The sequence below is a fragment of the Cnephaeus nilssonii genome (genome assembly GCF_951640355.1).
Source record: "Cnephaeus nilssonii genome assembly, chromosome: 3".
NCBI classification, from domain to species: domain Eukaryota; kingdom Metazoa; phylum Chordata; class Mammalia; order Chiroptera; family Vespertilionidae; genus Cnephaeus; species Cnephaeus nilssonii.
The window spans coordinates 70,730,428-70,746,430 of record NC_137074.1 but is presented as its reverse complement, the minus strand read 5'-3'; the positions used below and the strand labels follow the sequence as shown (position 1 = coordinate 70,746,430).

Below are 16,003 nucleotides of genomic sequence, written 5' to 3'. Positions count from 1 at the left end.
TGCATTATCCCTCCGGTCCTGTTGTAACTCCTGAAGCCCAGGACCTCGGTGTGTGGCTTCCTGCCTCAGCTCCACCTACCCTGTCATCACACACCTGAATTCTAATACTTACTTGAGGGGACTTTTTACCCAAAGTGGTGTGTTGTTGTTTTTTTTCTTTCTCATCTTTTTGTGCAGAGATGGGAGTCATTCATTTTTAGAAAACTCCTAAAACTGCATTTCATACCCAGGTTGCACCAGTTTATTTTTGGAGGAACTAGATTGCAGGAATGTACCTAATGACTTCTTTTAGTAGATGCATTTGGAGTTTTCATGAATGGTATTGTTTCTGAAGAAATAGTAGGTAAAGAGAAACATTTATCCACCATTTCTCCTGGCCTAATTGTTTCAGCAAACCAAATAATAAACTATTTCACATGCCCAGATTTTAGTGTTGGGAGACACTTAGACCACTAGTCTGTGACCAGTTATCTTTTATAATAAAGAAAATTAAATTTTTTTAGCAGCATTGTTACTATTCCCTGAAACCATCAGCTCGTGTATTTTTATGGCAAAAACGTTCTGGTTTTATTTAATTATAGGAGAAATGCACATCTTGGAAAACACTGCTAAAAGCCATCCTTGGGTTATGTCTACATGTTTGGCAGGTAGTAAGCCAGTACAAAATGATTGTAAACATACCTTGGCTGCAAAATATTTGTTTTGAAATTGAAACTCCCTGATTAGTGTCAGTGGGTCTGTTTTCACACTGCCTTTTTTTTTTTTTTTAATCTAGCTGGTTCCTGTATAATAGACAAAGAAGGACAAAATGTAATTAAGAGCAAAATAAAATGGGATGGTACACATTTCTTTGTACCAGTTAAAGTGTCTCTATTTCTGTAGCATTGCTTATCTAATACACATGATTATATTTCACTGGTCATTTCTCTAAGTCTTCTAAAGTAAGGCACATTAAATAAATGAATTGATAGTTCTGAAGAAAGGAATGCACTTTAAAATGTCTTTGATTCCATGAGATAAAGGCTTGATGTACATAGATTTATTATATCTTTAAAGCAAGTCCCCAGTAACAAATCCTGAACTTAAGATGTGGTCTTACCTGAAGTGAACATGACAGCCTCCTTGAACCCCAGAACATAAAGCATGATCCCTCCATCTTATCTGACCCCTCCAATATTCCTGTTGCATTTTTTTCCTTGCAGTCATTTTTAAGAGTATAGTCTTATATATCCATCCAACATGTATATTGTTAGGACCTCAGTTTCAACATACTAGTTTAGTGTGTGGTTTTTTTAGGGAGTGAGTTACATTTTTTTAGTTACATTTCTTCTAGCACACCACTGATGTGCCATTCTGATTACACAAAATAGTGAGAAACCACTTTTTCAGAGTTAAAATTAAAATATTGTCAAGGTTAAAATTAAAATTTCGGTGTTTAATTTTCACTGTGCTCTTGTGAAGCATTGCCAAGGACAGTGTGATTGCTAGTCCAGGCCAGCCAGTAGCAGGATCATAATTAGCATTGTTTTTTTTAATAGACTCAGAAAGTAACTCTTTCTTGGTATGAATCAGAAAGCATTTTAGACTCATCCGTTATTTTGGAACTAGTGAATCATTCAGTTTAACATAGTTATCTGTTGAATGCATTTGTTTTGAAGGCAGGTACTAGGGTATTCTTGGTGAATAATACAAAGGTGAACAGGATACATTTTGTACCCACTGAGTTACCCTTATAAAAATAGAGTGTAGTACCTGAGGAGATACACAATAGATAGCAAGTATTGGTGCCCAGCATTTGATTTAAAACATTAACATTTTAACTTCTCTGAATACAGCCATGGGAATCCACCCAGAAGGTGCCCTGCAGATGATTTTACATTCTCACTTTAAAAGAAGGTGATTGTTCAATTTAAAATAATAATAGAAGAATAAATTGTCATTTACTAAGGCATGTTCTGTTTCGGGGCCTGATTAACAACCTTCTGTTAAGGTCAACCTGACTAATTAATAACAGACATTAATTTTGCACTTCCCAAAGTACAGTTTTATTCATTTGAGTTCACATTGATTTATGGTTTTTTGTGTCCACTATGTGCTTACCTGTGCACATGTCCTTGTATCTTTATGTAATGTAGTGTGTACACACTTTTAAGTTCCATTGAAGTGTTGATATATGCACCCAAAAGAAGATGTAAGTAGAGATGCTTGTACCCAAAAGTAGAACTGAGCTTAATATGTGTTTAATAAAAGTTGCTTCTTGAAAGGTAACTGATTTAAGATCTTCCTGAATCTAATTTTGTTGTATATGTTTCTTTTTTCAACTATAGACTCATTCAATCCTATATGAACAATTAGAGCAAAAGTCTGCCAGAGCCATGATATGCTATTAATGCTACCAATATGAATATTACTAGTAATAATAATAGCCAACATTTTCTCTATATGGCATAAGGCCACAGAGAGATGGTTGTCAGACTATATTATTTTTGTTCTATACAAGGCACTAATTCAAGTACTGTACATGTGCAACTCATTGAACTTCACCATATTCCTAAAGCAAATACTACTAACAATCTTGTTTTATAGATTGGGAAACTGAGGCACAGAAAGATTTAGATAAAATGAGCTAATCAGTCTGCAGTCTTATACAATCTGGCTCTAGAAACCCCGAATTTTGTTTTGTTTTGTTAATCCTCATCCAAGGATATTTTTCCATTGACTTTTAGACTTTTAGAGAATGGAAGGGAGGGGGAGAGAAAGAGGGAGAGAGAGAAACATCGATGTGAGAGAGATACATCGATTGGTTACCTCCCACATGTGCCCAGACCAGGGCTGGGGATTGAGCCTGCAACCAAGGTATGTGCCCTTGACCAGAATGGAACCTGAGATCCTTCTGTCCGTAGGCTGTTGCTCAATCCACTGAGCCAAACTAGCTAGGGCTAGAATCCCTTTTGAGACTGCCTTTCAATAGAGAATTTGCTCATATCTCAGAGTGATGGCATCCATAACTATTCCCAGGTTCTGTTTATGTCATATTGATTTATAGACTACTAATTCCTAAAGACTTTTGAAAATCATTTCTAATATAATGTTTGAACTCGTAGGAAAGGAGATAAAAACGAAATTATCGAAGTCTCTCTGAATTATTTCATTGTCAAATGTGCTAGCCCGGAGTCTGTTTGCCCTGTGTGCTGGCTTATATCCCAAGTGGCTGCAGACTGCCTTTCCTTGGACTCCTGTGTCCCCTGATTCCTAGCTGGGTTCAGCCAGTGAGAGAAACTGGAGGGAGATTAGGGAAGGGGAGGAAAAGAGAGGCCGCCGCGCCATGAAAAGAAGGAATGAGGAGGCTGAGGGTACAGCAGAGGCAGCTTCTCTTTTATGCATCCAGCTCTCTCCAGACAGCCCCACTACAGTTCCATCCCGCCCCTGGGCTTCAGTAGCATTTCTTCCCTCCTTTGGACCCACTGTGCTTTCTGCTGTAGCTACTCACTGGGTTGCCTCACCACTACTTGTTTGGGTGTCTCAGTTCTTCCTGACTTGTGTAACCAACTTATTCCCTGAATTAACTTCCCTTGGCTAGATATACTTAAGTTGTTTCTCTTTTCCTAGTTAGACCCTAACTGGTGCACAAGTCATTTTCATTTTCTGTTTGGTATGATTATAAAATAGGCTAAGAGAATGCTGTTGGCATATTATATCCAGATTTCAGATAATCTTATGTCCTTGTGAACAAAATAGGGGGAGTTTAGACTGGACAATAAATTCTTGGATTGCTAACGTTTATTATTGTCAAGTCAACTGATGAAAGGGCTCTAGAGGTTTGCCAGAGGCTCTGTCCTTGGCCATGTCCTACTCAACATTATTGCCAAAGATCTGGATAAAGATACAAAGGTGCTTATATCAAATGTGTCTGTAACACACAGCTGATAGGCAATTTCATTCAAGTTGTGAAAGGATAAACTTTTTAAGGAAAATGGAATATTTTGCATCTAGGTACAAAAAAATATAAAGAAATAATATAGGAGAGGCCAAGTTTCCCAGCATATTATGTCAGTAAAGAAATCCAGTATTTTAATGGACCACAAGCCAGAAGTGTGACCGTGTTTAAAAGAGGGGGTGGGGGAACTTGTCTTTGGGCCCCATTAGAAGATTGGTGTTCCTGTCAACTGATAAATAGTCCTACTTCTCTTCAAGAAGCATTCACAGGAAGGGTAGAAACTTACTCTAAGAAAGATATTGCTAAATTGAAGCATCAATGTTCCCCAAACCTTGTAAAGCTTTATGTAATTTACAAGTTGTATGCGCACACATTTGTTCATCTTTGCCTCACAACAGTCAGTGTAGGATGTACTCTTACTCTATTTCTCAGCCTTTATTTCCTCATATGGGTTCAAGTCTAAGATACATAGCTCACTGTTTGGTCTTAGGCAAGCAATGTCTGGTGCTTGGTCAGAAACCCAGCTAATTGCAATAAAGCCCATTCTCACTTCAGGACACCATACTGCATCTAGCTTCCCTTTGAAATGTCAGAAGGCTTTTACCTGTGATGAACAGTAAAGGGAACCTGTAACATTATGCTAGAACAACAGACTTGTGGGAAATAAAGTCTGTCTTCCAAGATTTGAAACTCACAAGAGAGGAGGAGTGGATTAACTTAAGTGGCTTCAGGGAACAACAAGGCCTGAGAGGGGTTTTGCTCGATATTTTAAAAATTTCAAACAGACCATCTCCTATGGTCATAGCTTTTGTGCAAAATCTGGGTAACTAACTCTAGGAATATAATTGTGAAATGAATTCCTACATTGGGAAGAATGTTAAATTAAATAACTTCTAGAGTGGCACCCAACTCTATCTGATTTGTTTGCTTTCGGATTTTTTGGGTTAGTGAGATTTGTGGTTTGTAGTTTTGACTAGGAGTGGTTTTATTTTTATAGTTTCACTTTCAGGAACATAATTGTTTTTCTTATAATTTAGGATTAACATACTCTATTTGTCTGTGTGTGTGTGTGTGGGGGGGGACTTTCAAGAGCCTGAAACAAGGAAGTAAAGCGTGACTAGCGCTCAGTGTAATTAACTTCACAAGAAATGCTACATTATTACCCAGAATATGTCCCCAGAGTGAATGTCTGTATTTGTTCCATTTCATCCCTATCGGGGGTGATGAGGAGAATCATTTTGAAATATATTGAAGCAGAGAATAGTGTTTGCAAAGTATTATTAGGTTTGATAAGATGAACTTGTGCAAATGCAAACTGTTGGCATATCACTGTAAAAACCTATATGCTAAAAGGTCCCTGAGATGACTTATTAAAGGCCGTCAGCGTAAAAGTAATTGAAAAAAAACAAACCATAAAATTTACCTTGAGGATGCCTTTCTAATCTTCTTTCAAGAATTAGTACAGTCTTTCTCCCCACATTGGGATAGTTATATTCTTTAAGATCTAGGATAATTGAGGAAGGAAAATAAAATATCTCTGTTATACCTCACAGAATCCTCTGGGATAAACTATTTTTATTTTACAAAGGCAACAGAGGAGTGAAATGACTCATTCCTACTACAAAGTTAGCAAGTAACAGAACTAAGACTCAAACTTAGGTCTTTCAACTCTGGATCCCATTCTCCTTTAACCAAATATAGTTTTCATAAGACAACCTTCCCAGAAGCTGGAAAATGAGAATTCAGCTATATGCTTGTCTAGAGTTTAATGAATATAGCATAATGCCTAAAATCTTTTATTAATTTGAATCATTTAAGTTAGTTAGGCAGAAGTAGACTGATTATTGTCAAATTTGAAGTTTGTTTTGATTATTTTTAAAGGGGACAATAATTTAAAAGTTCAAGCTAATTCCAAGTATGGAATAATAAGGATTTTTTTTGTGTGTGTGTCTTGTTCTCCCAATTTTGTTTTAACTGTTCAGATGTGTCTGGCATCAGAGGGGGTGAAAATAGAAGAATCCAAGCTAATAAAAACAAAAGAATCTGATGGTGGAAGAATGAAAGAATTGGAGAAAGGGAAGGAAGAAAGAGAGATAAAAATGGAGAAAACAGATGAAGCCAGGTTACAGAGGGACACAGAATTTGAAAAATCTTTTAAGGAAAATGTAAAAGATTCTAAGGAATTAAGAAATTTTGAGGAGCTACAAATGAATGATATAATGGCTATAAAAATGGAAGATCCCAAAGAAATTAAAAAGGAAGAATTAGACAAAGATCAAAAGTATAGTCACTTCTCTGATTTTTCTTACTCTGCCAGTAGCAAGATAATAATAAGTGATGTTCCCAGTAGAAAGGATCATATGTGCCATCCTCATGGGATTATGATCATTGAGGATCCCACAGCATTAAACAAGCCAGAGAAGCTAAAAAAGAAAAAGAAGAAAAGCAAAATGGATCGACATGGGAATGATAAATCCACACCCAAGAAGACTTGCAAAAAGAGGCAGTCCTCAGAGTCTGACATCGAGAGTGTCATATACACCATTGAAGCTGTCGCAAAGGGAGACTGGGGCATTGAGAAACTTGGAGAGACCCCTCGCAAGAAGGCACGTGCATCCTCAAGTGGCAAGGGAAACATTTTGGATGCCAAGCCACCAAAGAAAAAAGTGAAGTCAAGAGAGAAGAAAATGTCAAAGGAGAAATCCTCAGACACCACCAAAGAGTCAAGACCTCCAGATTTCATAAGTATTTCTGCCAGCAAGAACATTTCTGGTGAGGTGCCAGAGGGTATAAAAGCAGAACCATTGACCCCCACGGAGGACACATTACCACCCAGCTTATCAGGACAGGCCAAGCCTGAGGACAGTGAGTGTCACAGAAAAATAGAGACTTGTGGTTCCCGGAAATCCGAGAGGTCTTGCAAAGGTGCTCTTTATAAAACCCTGGTGTCTGAGGGCATGCTCACCTCTCTGAGAGCTAATGTTGACAGAGGTAAGTGACTTCTACAAATCTGAAGAGATTATGGAAGGCTAGCAGAATTTCTTCTTTAGACCTATTGAAAAGAACCACCAGAAAGAACAATATGGTATCAAAATGATATTTTACATTTGTACAGTTCTTAATGGGTTAGAGACGGCATACGTTTGTCATTTTACATGTTTCCTAGCCCCTAGAGAAGAGTGTCTTCAGGATATAAGTGTTTAAAGTAATTCAACCCTTCCTTTCTTTTTTACTGGGATAGGCTCAGTGTTTGGTTTGAAGGATCAGTATTGCATGTCCGGAGCTCTTAGTCTGTTTTCTAACACTGATGGAAAGAATTTCCTGAGTCAAGCAGATAGTTTGGCAGAATCCTGACCTGAAGGATCCAGGAGCAAATGACTTAACTAGTCCTCTCCATTAGTTAAAACTATAATTGAAGTGAAGGTTCTTTGAAATATAACAGCATCCAGAAGCCAGTCAGTGTATCTACCTTTATTCCATAGTGTTTCTAGCTTGCCCAAAGGTAGAAACACTATGGAATAATTCATTTGTTTTAAAATATGGTGTCTAGCTAGGGGATTACCTTTGGGCAAGCTAGATTTCAACTAGAAATGTGTGAATACTAGGTCTAGCAAGCCCTGAATGAAGATCTTTGGGAGTACATAGTTCTCCAGGGATGCCATTCCAATAAATCTTGGTGAATGAGAATTAGTAGTGCCCACCAGCAAAGGACTCCCATATTCTAAAGGTAGTGGTCGGCAAACTCATTAGTCAACAGAGCCAAATAGCAACAGTACAACGATTGAAATTTCTTTTGAGAGCCAAATTTTTTAAACTTAAACTTCTTCTAACACCACTTCTTCAAAATAGACTCGCCCAGGCCGTGGTATTTTGTGGAAGAGCCACACTCAAGAGGCCAAAGAGTCGCATGTGGCTCGCGAGCCGCAGTTTGCCGACCATGGCTCTAAGGTGATTCTCTAATGGAAAAGTTAGCAGTCGGTGTTCTGCTCTGGAGTCACACAATAGCTGTTGAGTTATGACAAGAAAACTTATTTCAGAGGTTGTAAGTCACTCTTGCGTATGTTCTTTTGTTGAGGGTGGTCCATCATGAATCACTTTGAGACTCTGAATATTTACTAATAGCATCAGGCCCATGATATCAGGGGTCAAGAGGCCACTTGTGAATCAACTAAGTTGATTTCACTCCCATCCCAATATACCAAGCACATCCTTTCTCTTGAATTGCCTTAGGGAAACGAAGCTCAGGAAAAGGAAACTCCTCCGATCATGAAGGGTGTTGGAATGAAGAAAGCTGGACCTTTAGCCCAAGTGGGACCAGTGGGAGCAAGAAGTTCAAGAAGACAAAGCCAAAGGAAGACTCTCTCCTTGGGTGAGTGCCTGTGAGCATAGTCTACTACACTACACAGCCCCAAGTGTGGTAGGATTTTCAAGGCAAGCATAAATCTCTAACTGCTTATTCTTTGAGTGTTCATTCAGCATTTAGTAAACACACAAGGAAAACGGATCATGTGCATCACCTGATTCCTGCTGTTAACATGTTTGTGAGTGACAGTGTCATTCACATTTAAAGTATCAGACATAGGCCTGAGTTTGAATTGAGGTTCACCATATATTAGTAGTGTGACATTGTAAATCCTTTAATATCACCAGGACGCATTTTCCCATCTGAGGTTTATAGTGGATATTATATAAGTATGTCTACATTTTACATACTGTATGTGCTTTACTTAGTATTTCTAGGCATGTCCATATGTTTGTAAAAAAAAAAATGACAGCTGAAAAATAAGGTAAATAAAAATAATAGATTGAATATTCTCTGGTACAGAGAATATTCAGTAATTAATTATATATTGAAGTGCTGTGTCAAGCAATAGCATACATCGAGATAAAATTATTAAGAATTATTTCATCTTTATATTATACCAAAGACTCTAATACCAATCTTATATAAAGCATTTTGCAAGTTAAGTTATGATATCCAATACTTTATATTGGCGAGGAAAGCATCTGAATATTCAGTTGTACTGTTTTGAAAAATCCTTTGAGATTTCTCTAGGTTCAATTTGAAAAGAATACACTGAGCAGAAATAAATACATTTTTATATTTTCCGTATTTGTTCATAAATGTGTTTAAAGGTATGCAAATTTTATGCATTGGGAATATTGAATTTGGTTTATTCATAAATATTTGTATTTCTGTTTGTGGAATAACATATTTTTCCTTGGATGTTATAGTGCTTCAAAGCCTGGGTAATTCTAAGGCTCTAGGTCATCACAAAGAGTGAGAGTGGAAATTATTTCTCATGACGATGATTCCTTAAGATTATTTATATTGACATGATATATTTATACTTTTATATATTTCTTTTCTAATATTTTTTAAAGTCCAGAATAGTTCAAATTAGTTTTGCTTACATTATGCTTCAACAATGACATGAAATCTTCATGCTTGTCATTGTCAAATGATATTTTTCAAATGAAGTATTTCCTCAAGTGACCACTGAGCATCAGGGCCAGTGCTTTGTAACTCCTGGAATTACCAGTGCTCTGTGTGTCTACCTGGCAAGAGAGGAGCACGCTCATTGCAAACAGTGAAGTCCTAGGGGACACAGCAGGCTTGCAGGTTCCCCAGCGGAAGGTTCTCTGATGCTTCCATTAGGTACTGCCGAGGCTGTGAGAGAGATGTTCTCACCAGTCCTCTTGGAGGAATAAGAAAAGTGCGTTCAACAATCTGTTGAAAATCTATCCCTACAAAGAGATTGCTGTGTGGGTTGGTTTTTTGAAGTCATTTCTAAGGAAGCCACATATAGATTACTGGGAGTGTGGTTTTCTACAGGCTTAAATCAACGGTAAACTTCTGATCTTTCCTCCTCTGTCTCCTTTAAATAATGGCCTGTCAGAATCAGACTATCTGGGTTTCCCTTGTCAAGAACACACCAACACAGTGCCTGAGCAGAGAGAAATGCCACTTCCTGTCAGTCTTATCTGAGATTTCTAAATGAGCATTTTAAACATTTTTATCTCAGAAAAAGTGCTACCTACTTAGTTAACTGTAGCCAAGAAAAATTCACTCAGTATTGGCAGTTCTAATTTTATAGACTTATCCAAGAAAAACAGAGGTGATTATTCTAGTTGAAAAAAGAAAAAAGATTCCCAAGAGACCTTAGGGATTATATCTCACGTTTCATATTTTTGTCTTGCTTATTCAGAGTATCTGAAAAATTCACATCTTACAGATAGCTTTCGGATACATCTTATTAGTAACCAGATAGTCTCTGATTTTCCATTAGCGTAAACAATTTTTTTAAACTGAGCATGAAAAGATGATTTTAGTAAGAGAGAAACGTCACCCCCACCCACCACCCTTTGCTGCTTTGATTAGAAGTTGGTAGTGGCCTTTTTCTGTTGACAGTTCTGATAGTTATCAGACTGTCTTATCTCTGCTCCCCAGTTCTTATACATTCCTCCAAAACTGAGAACAGTTTTAGGTGGACACAGCTCAATTACATCACATAGGTAGTAGCCTTCTGGTAAGTTGGCTACTCCAAGCTGCTCTCTCCCGAGTACGCCTTCCACTTTCCATCCACCAAGCACAGAGATTCTCCCGCAGCTTCTCCTGTCTGTTCGGGCTGTGTCTTAGTAAGTCTCACTGTCAGTGAAAGCCAGCAACTAGCGTAGGACCCAGCAGGCATGCTGCCATTGCTGGGGTCGGGGAGGCCTTGCAGACAGTCAGAAGCAGCCCAAGGATTTCCCAACTTGGCTGGTGGCCTTTCTGCAGTCATCCTGGTGTTAGAGCGGTGCTGCCTGTCTGCCAGTGTGTTCATTGAAAACTGGCTTCGCTTTTCTCACTGCGTGTGTTATCCTCATCCTGGTCAACGCTCCAGAATGATTTCCTAATGTTCAAATTATGTGCTTGTGTTTTCTTTGTGTGTATATGGTTTAAAGTACTTATCAGTAAATATTTAAAAAAGAAAAAAGTCTTACAAAATGAACCAATATACCATATTATCAAAAAGCTTCCCAATATAGGTACATATATATGAATCTTTAGAATGAGATACTTGTCTGGATGGAATATGCTTTGTATTGAACTTAATGAAAACTCCCCATGCCAACGGAGAGAATGACAAATTCCCCACTTCAAAAACATTTGATATCTTAATGTTTCACCTCTTCCAAGATAATATGATAACCTGTCCTGTGAGTTTACCAAGAAAGCTGTGTTGCTAAATCTTTCCAAGCTTTTCTAAAAATGTGGTTTTTGTCCTTGCATAGAATTTATTACCAATTAATTCTCAGGGACCCTGTTTTCAAAAGAAATACCTTAAAATATATATTCTACTGTTTTCTGTTTAAATATTTATATCATATGTCCAGTCATTATATCCCTTCTCTCTTATTAGCTCAGCAAAGCTGGATGAAGAATTTGAAAAAAAATTCAACAGCCTCCCTCAATATAGTCCTGTTACGTTTGACCGGAAATGTGTACCTATTCCAAGAAAAAAGAAGAAGACTGGAAGCATGTCCTCAGAACCGACTAAAACCAGCAAAGGTTAGCTGTGTGCTTTGCCTTCCTGCAGTGTAGTCAGAATCTCCCTGAACCCTCTTCTGAGCTGCTGCAGCTACCCTTAGATGTAACTGCACCTTGGTTGAGGCGGTAGCAATTATCTTGGTTCCCACCTCCCTTCTTTCTTCCTTCTTCCCTTCCTACTTCTCTTCAGCCTCTGTCCTTCGGCCTCTCTGCCTATACATTGGCCCTTACAGGTGTGTAGGTTTTTGAAAGTGTTCCATGTGGTCTTTGACTTTCTACTCTCCAGGATTCTAATTTGGAAAGGCAGAACTTTTCTTGAGCAAAAAGCTGCTGAGTCTAAGTCTTCTGTTCCCTGTGTTTGCAAGAGGTTGGACTATGAGACTATAAAATCATTCCATTTGCTTAATAAGCAGACTTCATTCTTTTTACTGGCAGTATGAACCAATGAAAATAAAATTCCCTGTAATACTTTCGTGATATTTTTTATTTGTTTTGTTAAATTTAGAAAAATTTTGTTCAGCATATTTATTTTCAAGAATATCAGATTCTCCCCTGTGTATATCAGGGAAGCTTTAAAAATTATCATAATGTGGGTGGATGTCAGCATTCATCAAAGGCAACATTGTAGTTCAAAGGGGGGGCCGTTGAAGAATGTGGGACGTTTTCAGTGGTCTCAACACCTAGGACCACTGTTATATTTGGGCAGGGGCTCAGGTTCTAAACATCCTAACCTGCTAGGGATATTCAAGCACAAAGAAGGATTGTCCTACCCAAAATGATAGTGTTGCTCAGCTTGAGAAACATGTCTTCTAACATTACTTTAGGTCTAAAGATTGATGGGGAAAACATACCTCTGTTTTTCCACACGGATGTGAGACTTCATTCAGTTAGCTCTCCTGTAAGATTGTGAATGGAGGGATGAAGACCTGGCATGGCTGAGCTGTGTTGCTTTCAGGATCAGATTCCGAGCAGGGTTTGATGGAAGAGTTCTTGTAATCACCCTGCAGAAGTGGCTGCCTGTTGTCTGCTTTATGACAAATTAGGTTAATTCCCTTCTTTTGTGGATTTCAGATGGATAGATGGTTATGATACGACATATATCTTTATGTAAATCTTACTAAATTTTTGCAGTCGTGATAATGATCACAGATAAATTAATGAAGCGATACAATTTCATGGATTTTGAAAGGATATATAAGGTGTATGTCTAGAGAAAATTATGGTTTCTTCTCTGAAGAAATCTGAACCTCTATCCCTCGGTACCTAAAACCCCTTTGTGCACTGGTATTAATATAACTGAGGAGGATCGCTTTGAGATCTATATCTTAAAATGGCTCTGCAAGGCTGAAGAAAATTCCCCCTTCATGATTAAAGGCACAGAGGAACATAAAAGAGAGTTTAGCTTAGTTTTCCTCTGTGGTTTAGTGGATAAAGAACTAAAAAAGAAATGTTGCATCACCAAGTTTGCTCTTCTGGGAAAATAAAATAGGGATGTATCACGATCTTCCAAGATAGGTAGGAAAGAAATCAAGTAGTCTTGTTGACAGGTAAGCAACTGAGCACTGTAATGATAGATTGTCAAATGCAACGGCAGTCTTTGTGCTCTAGAGATATTTAGGAATAGGCACAGTAGTCCATGAGTCCAAAGATGCCAGGTATCCTGAGCTCCCATAATTCTTGGATCTAAAGTTGCTGATAAATAATTATCTTACAAGCGGATAAAATGGAACTTAATAGATTGATGTGCAGGATGAATTCTCTTCCTCTGTTTTTTTGTAGTTTGAGGCATTAATTTTAGAACTCTGAAGATGGCCGATTATCTGTCAGGAAATGTAACAATAGATTTATTTTTCCCTGAAGTTAGGATCTGTTTTCTTGCAGCCTTCTCTTACTTGTCTGTTGTATGTTTTTTCTCTCCCAAACTAAGATTAACAGTATTTCTGTTTATGTGAAATAGCTTTTTAAAGGTTTGGATTATACTTCTTACAACATCATTTTTAAAGTCTTCTGTTAAACCACAAAGTCACTGGTCTTAAACAGAATATTAGTAAATATGTAGCTGGGTGGTCTTTTAAGATTTTGCTCTGCATAACAACTCATGGAGAAAAAATGCAGTTATAGTAAGGCAGAAATTAAGTAATCGATTCTCTATTTTATTATGGTATTTGTGACTGATTAAAATTTGGCATTAGCAGCACCAATGTACTATTTACAACTTATTAATGAAATTATCATACCAGCTGTGCTGTAATTGCCTGATCTTTAGAGAGGAGATTGTTTTCTTAAACTCTAGATCCTTTGCACCTTTTCTTAATGAATCCTTCAAAGCAAAAACTTGGGTATGAGGTCATTAGTTCATAAGAGCATGTCTCTATAGGAAACCTCGTTCTTCTTCCACCAATTCACCATTTGTCTATATTTTATTTTCTCCTACATTTGTTATCGCTTAACATTCATTATATTTTTCTTTCTGCCTTATAGGTGCTTATTTAGCCACTCCAGGTTATAGGAATTGTGTAGAATTTTTCTGAAACGTAATTTCTAGAGGAAATGATTGTGGGTACATTTATACAGTTATATACCTCAGAATCATAGTACCTGCTTGGGTCTGCACTTCTGTTTTCCCAGTGTCTCCTTGTTTATATCTGTATTTCCAAGTAGTCTCTTCCCTTTTCTCACTGTCCCCTCCACTCTCCCTGCCCTGTCACTTATGTCTCTATAATATGTCTTATCAGAAACTTTAAAACAAAAAGAGGATGAAAATAGCGAAATGCCACCTTCTCCAGCAGGGCTCAGGATATGTTATACTCGGCAGAGCACAGTGGCTTCGGAACAGAATTTCCTTTTGCTTCTAAGAGCAAATTATAATCTGTCTGGCGTGGTGCGGTTCAGCTGAAGCAGCCCATGCCTGCGTGGTTTCTGGTTTCTGTCTCATAGTCACGTGTATATATTCAGGTGAAAGCTTTAAGTTATAAGTCTAAATTTAATTGTAACCTCTCAAAGGATTTCTTTTGACACATTATCTTAAGTATACTGTTAATGTATGAAGCACTTTTTACAGAAGTGTCAGAAGTCAAGAGTGCTCTGCAAAATAAGTAATTTTCAAATGACATAGGGTCATGGAGAAAAAGTTAATTGAGTTCAATTTAGAGTGTTTAAATTATGGCCCAGTTTGACCCTTGACTTCACTTTCCATCTTTTATCTATTCTGTCTTCTCACATACTGTTTCTTAGCTCATCAGACATACTGTTGGTCTTTCTCATGTTTTCCAATTCACACATATGGATTGGAATTTCAAATGGTTAAGCACTTGAGATTTTACTATAAGGATCAGATTTACAAAATTAAAGGTTGAGGACAGAATCCCCTGTTTGGAAAGGAGCCAACTTGAGGATACTGTCAGGGTTAAAGAACTAAGACCTGTTTTAGCCAGGCCAGCCTTTCCTACCAGGAAGTTACAGCTTCCAGGTTGAGCAGAACTCTGTATTTTGTCCTATAACTGTTTCAGAGTCTTCATTGCCACCAAATATTTTCAGGAACATGGTGACAGCACATTTGCAGGTACCGAAGATATATCCTACATAATAAAATGGTAATATGTAAATTACCATCACTCCGCTACGCCCACGATTGGGCCAGCAGGAGGGGCAGGGGGCGGGACTCAGGGTGGCCGGGGTAGCTGATTGGGCTCAGCGTCTGTGCCATGGCTGCGCCAGAGGCTTTCGGAAGGCCTGGTGCACCGGCGGACAGCCGGCCAGCTCCCCCGCGATCAAAAGCCAAAGCCGGGGAGCTGGCCGGCTGTCTGCTTGTGCACCAGGCCTTCCGAAAGCCTCCTGCAGCCAGCCCGCTGGTGCACCAGGTGCATGATTAAATCATGCACTGGGCCTCTAGTATAACATAATCCTGAGTTCCTTAACAGGGCAGGGATTGTCTAGCCCAATGGTTCAGTCCCCTTGATGAATTCTAACTCGATTATGACTGCTTTACTCAAACTTATTCAAGTCTACAGATTCATGTGACCAGTACTAGGGGCACTTTGCTATAAATTATCACAAATTATCGTTTCATGTGTTCATTACAAAAACGACAACCTAGTTTTAGAATTAAAAATCTGCTCTTTTTATAGCTTGAAAACATGAAACTAGAACCTGGGCAGAAGTTGCCACCATTTGAGTTTGGCCTAAAATTTGTTTCCTGTGACAGAGAGTAAGGTTCACTTAATTCACCTCACCTGCTGACCTTGAAGAATGATCACACCAGGCTAGTTCTGAGCTGGCTCCTGTGTCACTACAGTGTCTCACCCCCAAAATGTAGCTTTTTCAGCAAACCATGAACAACATTAATGTCTGGAAAGATTATTATTGTCAGTATCTCTATGGCACCCTCTTATCCTCTCAGATTCTTTGTGTCTGCTATTTTCTACCCAGCTGTGAAGTTGGCATTCAAAGGAGAGGTTAATGCCTACAAATATAGGCCATCCCGCCTAAAAGTTTAAATAGCATCCTAAGCTAGTTTACATACCAGCAAAAAGTGA

General features: G+C 38.2%; 1 protein-coding gene across 13 annotated transcripts in view; it reads left to right on the top strand.

Moving 5' to 3' along the window:
• BBX (BBX high mobility group box domain containing) overlaps positions 1-16,003 on the top strand; it is a 299,144-nt gene that overhangs the window by 256,393 nt on the left and 26,748 nt on the right. For all 13 annotated transcript variants that reach the window (XM_079766288.1, XM_079766287.1, XM_079766284.1 and 10 more), the window contains 3 exons: positions 5,920-6,928; positions 8,168-8,306; positions 11,341-11,489. In XM_079766288.1, the coding sequence (XP_079622414.1) occupies positions 5,920-6,928; positions 8,168-8,306; positions 11,341-11,489 (1,297 nt within the window). The remainder of the gene's footprint in view (positions 1-5,919; positions 6,929-8,167; positions 8,307-11,340; positions 11,490-16,003) is intronic.